Here is a 14,163-nt window from a genome sequence, read left to right as displayed (position 1 = left end):
AGTTCTGCTCACAGCAACACTCCAGTTGCCTGATGGGAGACTCCTCGAGGTTCCAATAACGATCGATTCGGGAAGCAACGCCGACTTCGTGGGACTGCAGTTCGTTAAGCAGCACAACATGGCGCTCCTGCCTGCAACGACGCCTCTAAACGTGGTCACGGTAGACGGCAGGAAGTTGCTGGGGGGGCAAGTGGTGCAGCAAACCCCTCCCATGATGATGCAGATTGGCAACCATCGAGAACTTATTAGTTTCAATGTCACCCACTTATCGGACACACCCATCGTGTTAGGCATGAGTTGGCTGGAGAGGCACAGTCCCGCGGTTGCGTGGTACCAGCGGCAGATCACCTTTTGTTCATCGTATTGTGCTCAGCATTGCTTTCAGACCGATCAGGGAGGAGAAGCCGAGCAGCAGTTGCATCTGGGTATGGTGCAAACAGTGCCTCACAAGTACCAGGACTTCTTGGAGGTTTTCTGTGAGAAGGAAGCTGACAAGTTGCCGCCTCACAGACCTTACGACTGCGCGATTGATTTAGTGCCAGGGGCGCAACTGCCTGCTGCCAAGCTGTACTCCATGTCGGAAGACGAGATGCAAGAGCTTCGGGAGTTCATAGACCATAACCTCAAGCGAGGTTTCATCCAGGAATCTAAAGCAGCGGGTGGCAGCCCTGTGTTCTTTGTGAAGAAGAAAAACACGCCCCAAAAAAGGCTTATAGTGGATTACAGGTTCATAAACAGCTTGACTAAGCCCAAAGCTTTCCCCATGCCCAAGATTGACGACCTTTTAGCGACCGTCAGGAGGGGCAAGATTTTCACCAAGCTGGACCTACGTGGAGCTTACAATCTCATCCGCATCCGGAAAGGAGATGAGTGGAAGACCGCCATGTTCACCCCTCTGGGCACATACGAATACAGAGTCATGCCTTTCGGTCTCCAAAATGGCAGCCACGTTTTTCAAGCATTTATGCACCACGTGCTAGCAGGTCTCCTCTACAAGAAGTGTGTCTGCTTTCTCGACGATATCCTGATTTTCTCGGAATCGCCGGAGGATCACGATAAGGACGTGAGGGAGGTCCTGCAGAGGCTGAAGGACCACAGGCTGTACGCCAAGTTGGAAAAATGCCAGTTTGATGTCAGAGAGGTTGATTTCCTTGGCTACAAGTTGTCCGACGAGGGACTGGCCATGGACAGGGCTAAGGTTCAAGCGCTGTTGGACTGGAAAAGCCCTCGAAATCGGAAAGAGGTCCAGAGGTTCATCGGCTTTGCCAATTTTTACCGCAAGTTTATTAAAGGTTTTGCGAACGCGACGGCGGCTATCACTGACACCCTCAGTTCCAAGAAGAAGAAGTTCGTCTGGACCGAACAAGCGGAGCGGTCCTTCCGGACGCTTAAAGGTCTTTTCGCCTCCGAAGAGCAGCTGCTCCACATGAATCCCGGCAGACCCATGCGGGTAGAGACCGATGCGTCAGACAGAGCGGTTGGGGCCGTTCTTTTGCAAGAGGATTCACAAGGCAACTGGAGACCGGGTGCGTTCTACTCCCGGAAGCTCAGCAAGACGGAGCGCAATTATACCATATGGGACAGGGAGTTGTTGGCCATTCATGCAGCTTTCAAAGCGTGGCGACACTTCTTAATAGGAGCCAAGCACACGGTGCAAGTCCGCACGGATCACAAGAACTTAGAGTATTGGCGGACGGCTAAGTTACAGACCCAGCGACACATGCGCTGGGCGGAGTTCTTTGCGGATTTCGACTTCAAAATAGAATACATCCCAGGAGACTCCAATGTTATTGCAGACGCGCTGTCCCGAAAGCCGCAATACTTGGAGGAAGCAGCTCCAATCGCAGCAAAGCACATTTTCGCACCGCAGGCGTGGACGTGCGCTACCATCGCAGTCGACCTGGACGCGGTGCGACGCGCGTTGCAAAGGGATCAGTTTGCACAGTCCAAGATGGAGGAGCTACGCGGAGGGTCGCGAGACAACGATGAGTTCCAATTGCAAGATGGACTTTTGACTCGTAAGGGTGCCCTTTACGTGCCCACCGACGATCTTCGAGCCAAGGTTCTGCAACAATTGCATGACGCCCCTAGTGCAGGCCATTTCGGCAAAGAGAAGACGATGGAGTTGGTGGCTAGAGACTTTTGGTGGCCCCAGATGAGAGGAGAGGTGGCGGACTACGTCGCCAGGTGTGATATCTGCCAGAGGTCCAAACCAGTGCACCAGAAGCAGGCGGGATTGCTAGAACCGCTGGAGACACCGCAGCAACCGTGGGAGAGGGTAGCGTTGGACTTTGTTACGGACCTGCCCAGCTCCAGAGGTAAGACGGCGGTGTTAGTGGTGGTGGACTTGTTCACCAAGATGGCGCATTTCATCCCTTGTGCCAAGGTGGCGACGGCAGAACAGACCGCAAAGCTCTTCATCGATCACGTCTTCAGAGTGCATGGACTTCCGCAGTCCGTCTTGTCCGACAGGGGGCGCCAGTTTGTTTCCACTTTCTGGCGAAAGCTTCTGGGCATCTTGCACGTCAAAATCAACCTGACATCGGCGAGACATCCACAAACCAACGGTCAAGCGGAGAGGGTCAACGCGATCATGCAGCAGTACCTGCGGTGCTACGCCAACCAGCGACCTGCGGCGTGGGTGGACTATCTGCCGATGGCTGAATTCGCCTACAACAACACGAAACACGCATCCACCGGGGTGACGCCTTTCTTCGCGAACAATGGCCGTCATCCCAGAACCTTCCCGAGATTTGCGGCACCAGGAGGGGGGGGGCCTCAAGATGCCGACCAGTTTGCAGCGGAGTTGCAAGAGGTGCACGAGGAGCTGCGGAGACATTTGGAGCTGGCAAAACAGGCGTATAAGGTGCAGGCCGATAAGCACAGGAGGGCGGGAGAGGACATCCAGATTGGGGACTGGGTGTGGTTAGCAGCCCACGCGATGCCGGCCAGGTCATTGGCCAAGAAGAAGTTAGGACACAGGCAGCTAGGGCCATATCAAGTTGAGGCTAAGATCAATCCGGTGGCTTTTCGTCTAGCCCTTCCGGAGGGTTCCAGGGTGCACCCGGTCTTTCATAGGTCGGTGCTCACTCCCTACAAAACCCCACACAGGTTTCAAGAGTCAGGAGCACTCCCAGAGCCACGTAGGAGGGCGCCTGAGGGGGGGGAATCGCCAAGACCAGAACCTCTTAACGAGGTCACAGAGATACTGGACTCGAGATGGGGAGAGGAGGGAGTTGAATATTTTCTAGCCAGGGAAGGCACTCCGGCCTCTGCCAATAGCTGGGTGCCGGGTTACGCGTTGGACGAACCCCTGTTGAAGGAGGAGTTCCATGCACTTTTTCCGCACAAGCCCATGCCCGAGGAGTATTTTGATGATTGGCTTTTCACGCCCACTTTGTCAGACAGCACGTTCGAGGGTTTCTCCTCACCCGAGGGCCATACGCCCGAAACAAGCCCGACCAGGGATCCGAGACTGGGGGGGGAGGAGACAGGCCCTTGTTGGTGGGTGGATCAGCCAAGGGAGGCATGGAGTCAGAGATGGATGGTAGGTCCTTGGCAGGCAGCGCCAGGAGAAGCAGTGATGGAGGAAGAGACTGTGAGGTCTGTGGGTGGGGAACCCGAGTTCGAACACACATATACGGAGATGACAGAGGAGAACGTTGAAGTGGACAACTTGTATCCTGAACCGACCCCGGAAGAACCACGTTTTCCTCAACCTGCACCCGGCGAGCGGGAGGGGGGAAGGGGGGGCTTCGAGGGGGGGATGGATGTCAGGGTTTCTGGGAGAGAGGAGGAGATGACAGAGGAGACGGAGAGCGAGTGGGAGGAGGGGCAGAAGGATGAGGAAGAAGATGACGGAATTCTGAGGGAATCCACGAGTCTGAGCAGCGAGTCAGAGGATTCTCAAAAGGGGGTTACCTTAATCAAGCAAAAGGGAGGAGAAGGGAGAAGCGGAGAGGAGCCCAGTGGAAGACAGACGCAGCAAGAGGCGTCTCAGCCGGAACGGAGTAAAGGGGGTGGAGTCGTCAGCCTCTCGGAGGGAGCAGGATTAGGAGAGAACAGAGAAAGGGGGTTGGAGCAAGGTGTTCAGCCGGAAAGGGTGGAGAGCAGAACAAGGGGTGGTGTAGCGGTCGAAAGAAAGGTCAGCAGCAACGTACGCGCGCCAAGTTCAAACGTAGAGGCGCGCGGAAGTGGAGAGAGCTCAGGGGAGGAGCCCGGCCCTAAAGCCAGAAGGAGGGGGGAAGAGGCGGCAGAGGATTCAGCCTCAGGCGAGTCACGGAGAGAGGGAACCCAGGGGGGCAGGAAGACCCTGCGGAAAAGAAAGGAGAGGAAGAGGTGGTCTAGAGCCAGGCTATTAAGTTGGTGTGGAAGAGGGGAGGAGTCAGAGGGGACTTCAGCGGTCTAACGTGACAGACGTACGGCCACGATGCTGAACTGTACGAGAAGCAGAAATCTTCAATAAACTTTTCCTGTAAATAAACTGCAACGGAGTGAGGTCTCTTGTGAGCTGGGACCCGTCCTGGGTGGCCGTGACAACATGACACTGGTGGGTGGGGCCAGGAGCAAAAGTGGGTGGAGCAATTGATGCAATTGATGTATTGCAGGCTGATTTCTACACCCACACCCCTCTGTATCAAAGGAAGCAAGAAGCATTACCAGGGTCCCAGGCAGCCAACACCTTCAAAGAGGCTGCAGAGCAGGGCCACTACATGATGTGGCTGGGGAGAGTCCCAAGGGCCAGGTGGTGAGGCTTAGGGGGCCACATTGATCCCCCCAGGCTTGAGGTTTCCCACCACCGTGTTGGAGCATGAAGACATCAGACAGAGAAAGTTTGCAAAGTGCCCAAAATATTTAGATTGGTGGTTAGATTGGTCTCAACTAAGGCCAGGGCCTTTTCAGTACTGGCCCCGACTTGGTGGAACGCTCTGTCACAAGAGACTAGGGCCCTGCGGGACTTGACATCTATCCACAGGGCCTGCAAGACAGAGCTGTTCCACCTGGCCTTTGGTTTGGACTCAGTCTGACCCTTATGTCTTCCCTCCTATGGGCTACTTTTAAAATGAGGCTGCATTTTAAATTGAATTTTAACCTGTATTTTAAATTGGGTTTCCCCCTCCTTATGTTTCTATTGAAATTTTATTGGTGTTAGCTGCCCTGAGCCTGGCTCTGGCTGGGGAGGGTGGGGTATAATAAAATTTATTATTATTTCATCACCTTCTGCAATATGTGGGCTATTAGGTACAGTGGTACCTCGGGATAAGTACTTAATTCGTTCTGGAGGTCCGTTCTTAACCTGAAACTGTTCTTAACCTGAAGCACCACTTTAGCTAATGGGGCCTCTTGCTGCCACCGTGCGATTTCTATTATCATCCTGAAGCAAAGTTCTTAACCTGAGGTACTATTTCTGGGATAGCAGAGTCTGTAACCTGAAGCGTATGTAACCTGAAGCGTATATAACCCGAGGTGTAAGGCCTAACTGGTTGTCTGAGTGCAAAACTGATGGTTTATATGTCTTTTTTATTTGGTAATGCTGGTGGGGGCTGATGGGACTTGGGAGACTAACAAGTGGAGAACCACAAATGTTCTCCAACCCTTCAGCAGTGAGAGAGGAGCGGGTGACCAGGCAGATGAGTGCTCCCTTCCTTCCCATGAAATCTCACAAGCAGTTAGTTGCCTGATCCATGGAAATGTGTGTTGCCCTGGTTGGTTGGTTGGTCGGCATCTGCCTGTCTTGGGATGCAATGGAGGAGTGAAGTCAAACTGTTGGAAGGTTGCAGCTCCTGCTAAGGCTGCAGGGACCAATACAGGAGAGACATGTTTTGTTGCAGCTGGGGCAGAGGAAGACGACTGGTTTTGCTGCTGCAGATGCACCATGACGTTTCTTCTTTCTGCGGCCTTCACAGCGGTCATTCCTCCTCCAGCCACTGCTATGGATGCACAACCTGTCTGTCTGTCTCCAGGCACTGTGGTCGTCTTCAAGGGATTCCCACATGGTGGGGTTGATGCTGCCAGCCTTCGTGTCATGTTCGCAAACATCTTTGTAGCTGGTGTGCCACAATTTTATCCCCCCCCCCCATATACAATTTAACATATGCTTTTCTAGCCTTTCCTGTGCAACTGCACTAATTATTGAGGGGGAATATTGCTTTCGTGCAGCGTCACAGCTGACATTAAGCATATGACAAAATCTATATCAATTAGCAAAAAAAAAAAGAAAAAAAGAATGCCTTTTAGCAAAGCAAAGCACAGCTCTCATTTGTTTAAATTTGCAGCTCCAAACTGAGAGAGTGTTCCACCATTTGGTCTGATGCACAGAAAAACAAGTTGAGAAACTTATCAAACTGGTGGGGACCTGGGTTCAAATCTCCACTTAAGCCATGGAACTCACTTGGGTGACCTCAGCCACTTTCTCTCCCCCTAACCTACCTCACAGGGTTGTTGTGAGCATAAAATGGGGAGGAAGAGAACCTCGTACATATACCACCTTCAGTTCCTTGGAGGAAAGTTGGGATATAAATAAAATAAAAGCAAGTGCCAAAAATTTGAAAGGTGTCTAGCTATGAGGCACCCTTTGAGCTTGAGTCAAATGCTCCTTCTGGCCTCCCCAACCCAGATTGGTCTTGGGACTAGATCAGTGGCGTAGCGTGGGGGTGCAGGGGGGCCGGCCGCATTGGGCGCAACATCTGGGGGGGGCGCTCACACTCGCAGCTCTCTGCCCCTACTAAAATCCATGGGTTAGGGGGCACAAATTACTTGCCTTGCCCCGGGTGCTGACAACCCACACTACGCCACTGGACTAGATGACTTGGGTCTCTAAGCACTCCATCCAACTCTAGGGATCCTTCAAGTGGAGGAAGGGCAAGATATAAATAAAATGAAATATGTTTACATGGAAATAAGATCCATTGATCACAATGAGTCATTGCACAGGGTAAAAGAAAATGTTTGGGCAATGTGGGGCGCAGACCTCTGGGTGGTCACCATCACATTGCAATCCTTTGTCACATTGAAATCTGAACCGCAGGTTGAAGTCAGTTGAAGGAGAGGGTCAGAAACTCCCAGGTAAACAAGCAAACCAGCCGTTCGTGACTCTCCAGCGCATGTTCACACGACCATCTGGATGCCCCGGGAACAGCCTGCAACGGTGGGTTTGGCATCAAGCAGAACCCAAGATCTGCCTTTGGACATGCACTTACGCCTTTAAAATATATATATATATATTGTAAGCACAGGAGCTGCAAGGCTTAAACCGGCCGGCTTCCTCCCTCGTAAAGCAAATCAAACAGGTTGCAGGGAGCCCCGCCGAGGTGATCATCCCAGAATAACGGCTTCTCTAATAAACACCGAGGGCTTTGCAAGGGACCAGAAGCGCATTAGCGTTAGCGGCAGCGCCGTCGACGACCAGCCCTTTGCTGCTCTCTAGCGTCTCTCGGTCGCCTCGCCCAGGAAATGGAAATCCTTCAATGAAGCTATTTTCGGTATATAAATATATATATATCTTTAAGGGCCTCCCTCCCACCCACCACCCACGACCCAGCGCGTTATCCCACCGCCCCCCGCGCGCTCCGTCCCTCTTTTTTAAAAATTAAGAGGAGTCTTTCCTTTGCCTCCCTCCCGCCTCTCCTGCGCGCGGTTGGCCACCCACCCTCGCTGCCAAACTTGCAGAGCCAACCCCTCCGGCCACCCTACGCCGGCAGAAGGATGCCACAAGCCTCTAGGAGGAGTTGAGGAAGGCGACTTGCTGGATTTCGCTGCTGCTGCTGCTGCGCCGTAGATCTCGCTGCAGAGAGAGAGGGAGAGAGATTGACAGCCCGGGAGACGCCGAGCGCGCGAAGCTCCCCAGCGCAAAGTTTGCGCGCCCGGACGCAGCCTACTTTTGCTCCTCTGGCTCCCCAACCGTCACTTCTCTCCCGCTCCGATTGGAGGGGGCTCGGATTTAGCTGCAGAGGCACCGGCGGCGTCTTCCCCGCCGTTCCCCTTTTCTCTCCCTCCGCGCTCCTGCGTCGCATCCTCTGGACCGACAAGCTGGAAGGATGTCCGGGAAACTGTCAAGCAGCCGGCTCTGGACACTGACGACGACGCGACGCTTGCGCCCAGCTCGGTCCTTCTTCCCAAAGCCTCCGCAGCCAAGGCATCTTCCTGGATGAAGGACCCTCGATGGGGGAAACAAGCGGGGGGCCGAAAGGAGTTATTTAAAGGAGGGATTTGCTGCCTTCTCACCCCCGGCCCCAATTTTCTGTTTTATTTTTTATTCCTACCCCCCACGCCCGCGTACAGGGGTTGTTGCTGCTCAGCCTTTTTACAAGGGACTATTGCAAACGCGCGCGTGCGTTGGAGAGGTGCAAGGAGGAACGTCAAATACTTTTTTATCTTATTACTGAGTGGAGGAGGTGGCTGAGGACGAAGGGGACAGCTCAGGGGCCACACACACAAACACACCTGATGGACAGAGAGGTGAGAGGGGGAAGGGAGGGAGGGAGGTGAAAGAGGTAGCCCGCGCAGCATTGCCGGGGGAGGAGGGAGAGAGAAAGCGGGTTCCTTGAGATCCAGCACCTTTGCAAGATGATTTTGCTGCTCATGTGTGTGTGCAAGAAGTGAGAAGAGTAGGGACACAACAGCATCCCTGGTGGCGTGCAGTGACGTGGATAGAGGTCCACCTTTGCAGGAAACGATGGTGTAAAAAAAAAAAAGGATTGCAGAGGAGGAGAGATATAAGTGGGAGGAAACTCCTCGTGTGCAAAAAGAGAGCCTTTTTTCTCTCTCTTGGGAGTGTGGAGTTCAAAATCATTATAGGTGATTCTGGGGATGGTACCAGGGAGAGAGTGAGCCATGCCTGTTGCTCATCTCCTAGGCACCTCCATCACGCTCAACCCATCTCCCATGGAGACCGGCCCCTTTTGAAAAAGAATGACTTTCCCTGACCGGATTAATGCCAGCTTGAATGGGAACCACACGGGAGAAGAAGCCGAGGGGGTCAACGGGTCCTGGGCAGGGGGGGATGTTGACCCCGACAACAGCACCTCCTTGGCACTGAGGTTGACCTTGCAGTCGGTGGGCGTGGGGGTCTTCCTCGCCCTCTTCATCCTCTCGGCCATTGTGGGCAATATCCTGGTCATCCTCTCGGTTGCCTGCAACCGTCAGTTGCAGACAGTGACCAACTACTTCATCATCAACTTGGCCATTGCTGACCTGCTGCTCAGCACCACTGTCCTGCCCTTCTCAGCCACCTTGGAAGTTCTGGACCTGTGGATCTTTGGCCGCATCTTCTGCGACATCTGGGCGGCGGTAGACGTCCTCTGCTGTACCGCCTCCATCATGAGCCTGTGCATCATCTCTGTGGATCGGTACATCGGGGTCAAATACTCGCTCAAGTACCCCACCATTATGACTGAGAAGAAGGCGGTCATCATCCTAGTGGTGGTCTGGCTCTCTTCCATGGTCATCTCCATTGGGCCCCTCTTGGGCTGGAAGGAGGAGCCGCCCGAAAACGACGAAACCTGCAGCATCACGATGGAGCCGGGCTACGCCATCTTCTCTTCGCTCTTCTCCTTCTACTTGCCGCTCATGGTCATCCTGGTGATGTACTTCAACATCTACGTGGTGGCAAGGAGGACCACCAAGAGCTTGGAGGCCGGGGTCAAGAAAGAGCGTGGGAAGTCCATGGAAGTGGTGCTCAGGATCCACTGCCGCAGTGTCCTCGAGGACTCCCTGGCCGCCAGCACCAAGGGCAAAGGGCACACCTTCAGGAGCTCTCTCTCAGTGCGCCTCTTGAAGTTCTCCAGGGAGAAGAAAGCGGCCAAAACTCTTGCGATCGTTGTCGGGGTTTTCATCCTCTGCTGGCTGCCTTTCTTTTTCGTGCTGTCTTTCGGTAAGTGAGGCACCTTGACTTCTCTTGTGCGATGTTCACGAGATGTGAGTTCTCTTTTACATGACATCTGTCTTCTCCTCTTACATTGCATCTGTCTTCACTTTTATATTTTTATATGTGGTGTGTTTCAATGGTCCTGACTTTATAGATAGATATTTTAAAGTATGTTGCTTACTGTTACATCTTATTTATGATACTTAAAAAAAATGTTTTATTGTACATTGTCCTGAGCTCCTTTAGAGGAAGGGTGATCTAGCAATGTGATTAATAAATTATGAATTCCAGTTGCTCCTCAAGGGTGAACTTTACAACCTTGTTAAGTCTACTTTTCTAGGTTCCCTTAGAAATAAAATAGGCTGGCAGTGGGGATAACTATCAGCCATTGTGGGCCATCCAGTAAACCTTGAATCCCATTAGATACTCTGGATAGCTTATTATAATCATTAAATTTTGGGCTTGCCACTCCACCTGTCCAATTAAGCCAGCAGTGGCCTCCCTTGCAGGACTGTTGTTGTTGTGACCCCACAGAATATAGTTGCTCAGAGGCTAGATGAGAAGAGGACAATTCTTTGTTTAATTTCCTTATTTGAAACCTTTCTGTCGACCTGCAAGTGAGAAAACACAATCATCACCAAGACCCAAATGCTTGTATATAAAAAAAGTATGTTGATATCCCATAGTAACAATATCCCACACGGACATAAATAATCATACAAAGTTATATAGAATTTTCTCATGTTGCAATGAGCCATACAAGCAGAAAAGTAGCCATACTACGGAGTACTGGTACTTGTCAACTAATTGACTGAAAATTCAAATTTTAAAACATGTTTATCATATGGCTCAGTGGTATCCAAACACTCACTGCCAATCTCATCCTAGGCACTTCATTGGAGAATCAGACCCATTAGTCCACTGAGCTCAGCAATGTCTATATTAGAAAGAAGAGGTTCTCTGGGGTTTCAGGTAGGCAGCCTTTGCCAGTCCTACCCGGAGATGCCAGGGACTGAATCTGGCTCTGTCACTGAGCCACAGTCAGTCCCAAACGAAAGCAGCTGCCTTACCCCATGTCAGACCATTGGTCCACCTAGCTGGCTGGCAGTGGCTCTCCAAGGCCAGGAGATGCTGGGGATTGAACCAGGAACCATCTGCATGCAAAGCACCGAACTACCACCCTTCCCCTAATCTGCCTGGCAGGGTCATGCTACAGATAGGAGGCGGTGCTCTTTTTCGAAGCACCACTCAGCATCCGGTGATTCATTCTCATTTGGAAGCAAGAAGCACCCATCAAATTTGCACGGGAGCTCAAGCCCCTTGATGTTGACTACTCCAAGGACTGTGGTGGAATGGGGAGTGGAGAATACCCAGCAGTTTGCTGTCCCATGTGGCTGCACTGCACATTGGAAGGTGCGTCTCCCAATATCCTTTGCGGCCATGCAAAGGATGCCGGGACACCAGGCCCTCAGCTGCAGGGAAATCCAAGACAGGTGCCCAGGTATCTTCTTTGCAAAGCCAGGCATCGCTCAGATTGCAACCAGATTCCTGGTACCCTCAACTGATATCACTGCCTCCCCTGTGAAATATGGCAATGAGACTTTCTTTCTTCGTTCTGATTCAGGTCAGTCTTTCCAAAGTCACCTGGTACAGACAGGCTGTTGATTTGTTAGTCTCACCCATGCTACAAAGCTAAAACAGTTGGTTTCCACCATCGGGAAGATGCCTCCCCAAAGTGTGGTGGGGAACCACAGACCCTGCCAGTCAAAGCCTACCTATCACACCCCTGCCCCACCCAAGGGAGCCCATTGGTAGCTAAACGGAATCACTGTGCTCAAAGTCAACAGTGGAAAACAACAGTGAAATATTAGCCTTTACTAATATGTTTCCCAGTGGCATTTGCCTGGGTTTGGACTCAGAACTCCTCAAAGCAACCTGCTTACTGAGCCATCATCCTTCATGCAGAGATGAGACTCTCTCTAGTCTTTATTGCACATTGGTTCTGATATGTTAGTGGGGAGGTTATATGACGAGTGTCCATTCTGTATTCATCCCACTTTGCTTTTGAAGTGGTGGTTTCTATTAATCATTTGTTTAGCTCACACTTTTCCTTGTCTCTTTCCTCATTGCAAAAAAAGAAAAGTCTGCTTTTGTTTTGTTTTCAAAGTGGATTTCTTGAGCCAGGGTAACAGAGCACTTCAATCCAATCTACCAAAATTTCCTGGTATGTTTTTGAGAATTATTTTGCTCATAGAATTATGGCATTCTGAAGGCAGCCTAGATAGAGGACTGGACCAGAGAGAGAGACAAGGGACTTTCCCAAGGCCACAAAGTGAATGTGAAGCAAAGGTGGAGTCTGACTCAAACACAAGCAAATCTCCCCTTCAGAAAAGAGACATGCCTATCCCAATATTTCTGCAATCGCACAGTATGACATGCTAAAAATGCTCCTCTTCTCTCCGCCATCAGAAAGTCAATCACTGCAGATCCAAAAATAAATTTAGGAGGCTGGCAGGATCATTACCTTATTCCATCCCACTGACTGCTATGATGCTAATAGGGAGCTTCCATGCTTAGAAGCAGTCTACCCTAGAATGCTTTTATTTATCTCTTTGCTTTCAAGCATATTCAACACCTTTTCATATCAGTTTCAAAAGGATCTTGCAAACTAAAGCTGTGCGCACACTCCTTTTTGCTTTGTATCCAGTATGCTGCCACTTCTGGTTTAGGAACCGGGGTACACATGAACAATAGCCACAATCCATATCTATTCTGTATATATCCTACTGTTTCTTAGGAAATGCTGTTCTTTGATGCCTTTTTTCTGTGCAAATGGAGGAAAAGAGCAAGCAAGCTGGGGAAGGGCTGTAGCTCAGTACCTCTCTGTTGCAAGGAATCCTGTAAGAACTGTAGGAGCAGACTGGGAGAAACTCTCTCTTCATTTTTTTTTACTTTTTTGTATGCTAAATTCTAACCCTCGGGATTCGTGGATAAGCAAAGAGGAAGCAATTATTCATTGTGTCCACAGATGATAGAAAAATATGCAATGGTTTTAAAATTATAAAAAGGGGATGATTGGATTAAACTAGAGAGGAGACGACTGTCTAGCAAGTCAATCCACTGCTCCCTGTGTCCGGTTTGGCAGAGACGGATTTAGGACAGCGCGGCCGGTTCTGCCACGCTGGGCGCCAAGCCTAGGGGGCACTGCAGGAGATCACAACTATGACATAGTGAATGGAGCAGAACAGAAGGTGAGAGGCATGGAGGGGCTCCGAATTTTGGGCTTTTACATGGCACTGCTGAAATTTGAAGTCCAAAATCCGCCCCTCATGAGGAACCTATGGCTCTTCCCATGTTGCTCAACTCCAGCTCCCATCAACCCCAGCCAGCATGGCCAAGCATGATGGCAGCTGTAGTCCAACAATATTGGGAGGACCACTGATTCCCCAACCCTGGTCTAGGCTGACCGGGGGCTCCTTATGGGGAGTCTTTCCTAGCTACCTACATGGTGAAGCCCAGGATCAAACCTGTGACCTTCTACATGGAAAGCGGATGTACCGCCACAGAGCTATGGCCTTTCCCCGTTGTTTGTAGGAGTGGATAATTGCCTCCAATCTAACCATGGTTTGCAAAATTTACCCACGGCTGCACTTTAGACATAGGAATCTGCTTCATACCAAGGAAGGTTGTTCGTTTATCTTGCCCAGTGTTAGCTGAACTGACTGGCAGCATCTTCCCAGGGTTCTCTTCCATGAATTTGTCCAATCCTCTTTTAAAAGCCATCTGGATTGGGGGTCATCACTGCCTTCTGGAGAATTGGGTTCCATAGTTTAATTATGTGCTGCATGGCTGTGGTGCTCTGTCGTTTCCTGCCCAAGGTCTGTCCTGCAGCAAGTTGTTCCTGGGCACCAACCCAGCCTAGATGGCCATTGAGGTCCCTTCCACCTCTACAATTTTATGATTCAGTGAATCCCAGCGTGCGGAGGAGCCACAGTGCACAGCTCCCCCCACCTGATGAGTCCCCCTGATGAGTCTCATGAGACCAGGGCCCTGTGGGATCTGATTTCTTTCCACAGGGCCTGCAAGACAGAGTTGTTCCGCCTGGCCTTTGGCTTGGAATCAGCTTGATCCTGTTCCCCTCTTTCCTTTTTCCTTTCTCCTTCTGTGATGAAACTCCCATTTGGGGACTTCCCTGGCTTTTTTCTGGCCCACGTAGGACCAGTCTGGATAGTTGGCCTTGGTGAAGATTTGACGTTTTCATCCCCCAAAAGTTTTTGATTTGAGTTTCTACTGAAAGG

At 51.2% G+C, this 14,163-nt stretch overlaps 1 protein-coding gene across 1 annotated transcript in view; it reads left to right on the top strand.

Annotated features, from left to right (window-relative positions):
• The first annotated feature begins 7,608 nt into the window (after positions 1-7,608).
• Positions 7,609-14,163, top strand: part of ADRA1D (adrenoceptor alpha 1D) — a 54,223-nt gene continuing 47,668 nt past the window's right edge. Inside the window, exon 1 of the mRNA XM_081925102.1 lies at positions 7,609-9,871. Coding sequence (XP_081781228.1) covers positions 8,911-9,871 — 961 coding nt within the window. The 5' untranslated portion in view covers positions 7,609-8,910. The remainder of the gene's footprint in view (positions 9,872-14,163) is intronic.

The sequence above is a fragment of the Podarcis melisellensis genome (assembly GCF_964234715.1).
Source record: "Podarcis melisellensis genome assembly, chromosome: 9".
NCBI classification, from domain to species: Eukaryota; Metazoa; Chordata; class Lepidosauria; order Squamata; family Lacertidae; genus Podarcis; species Podarcis melisellensis.
This window is presented reverse-complemented; position numbering and strand designations above follow the sequence as displayed.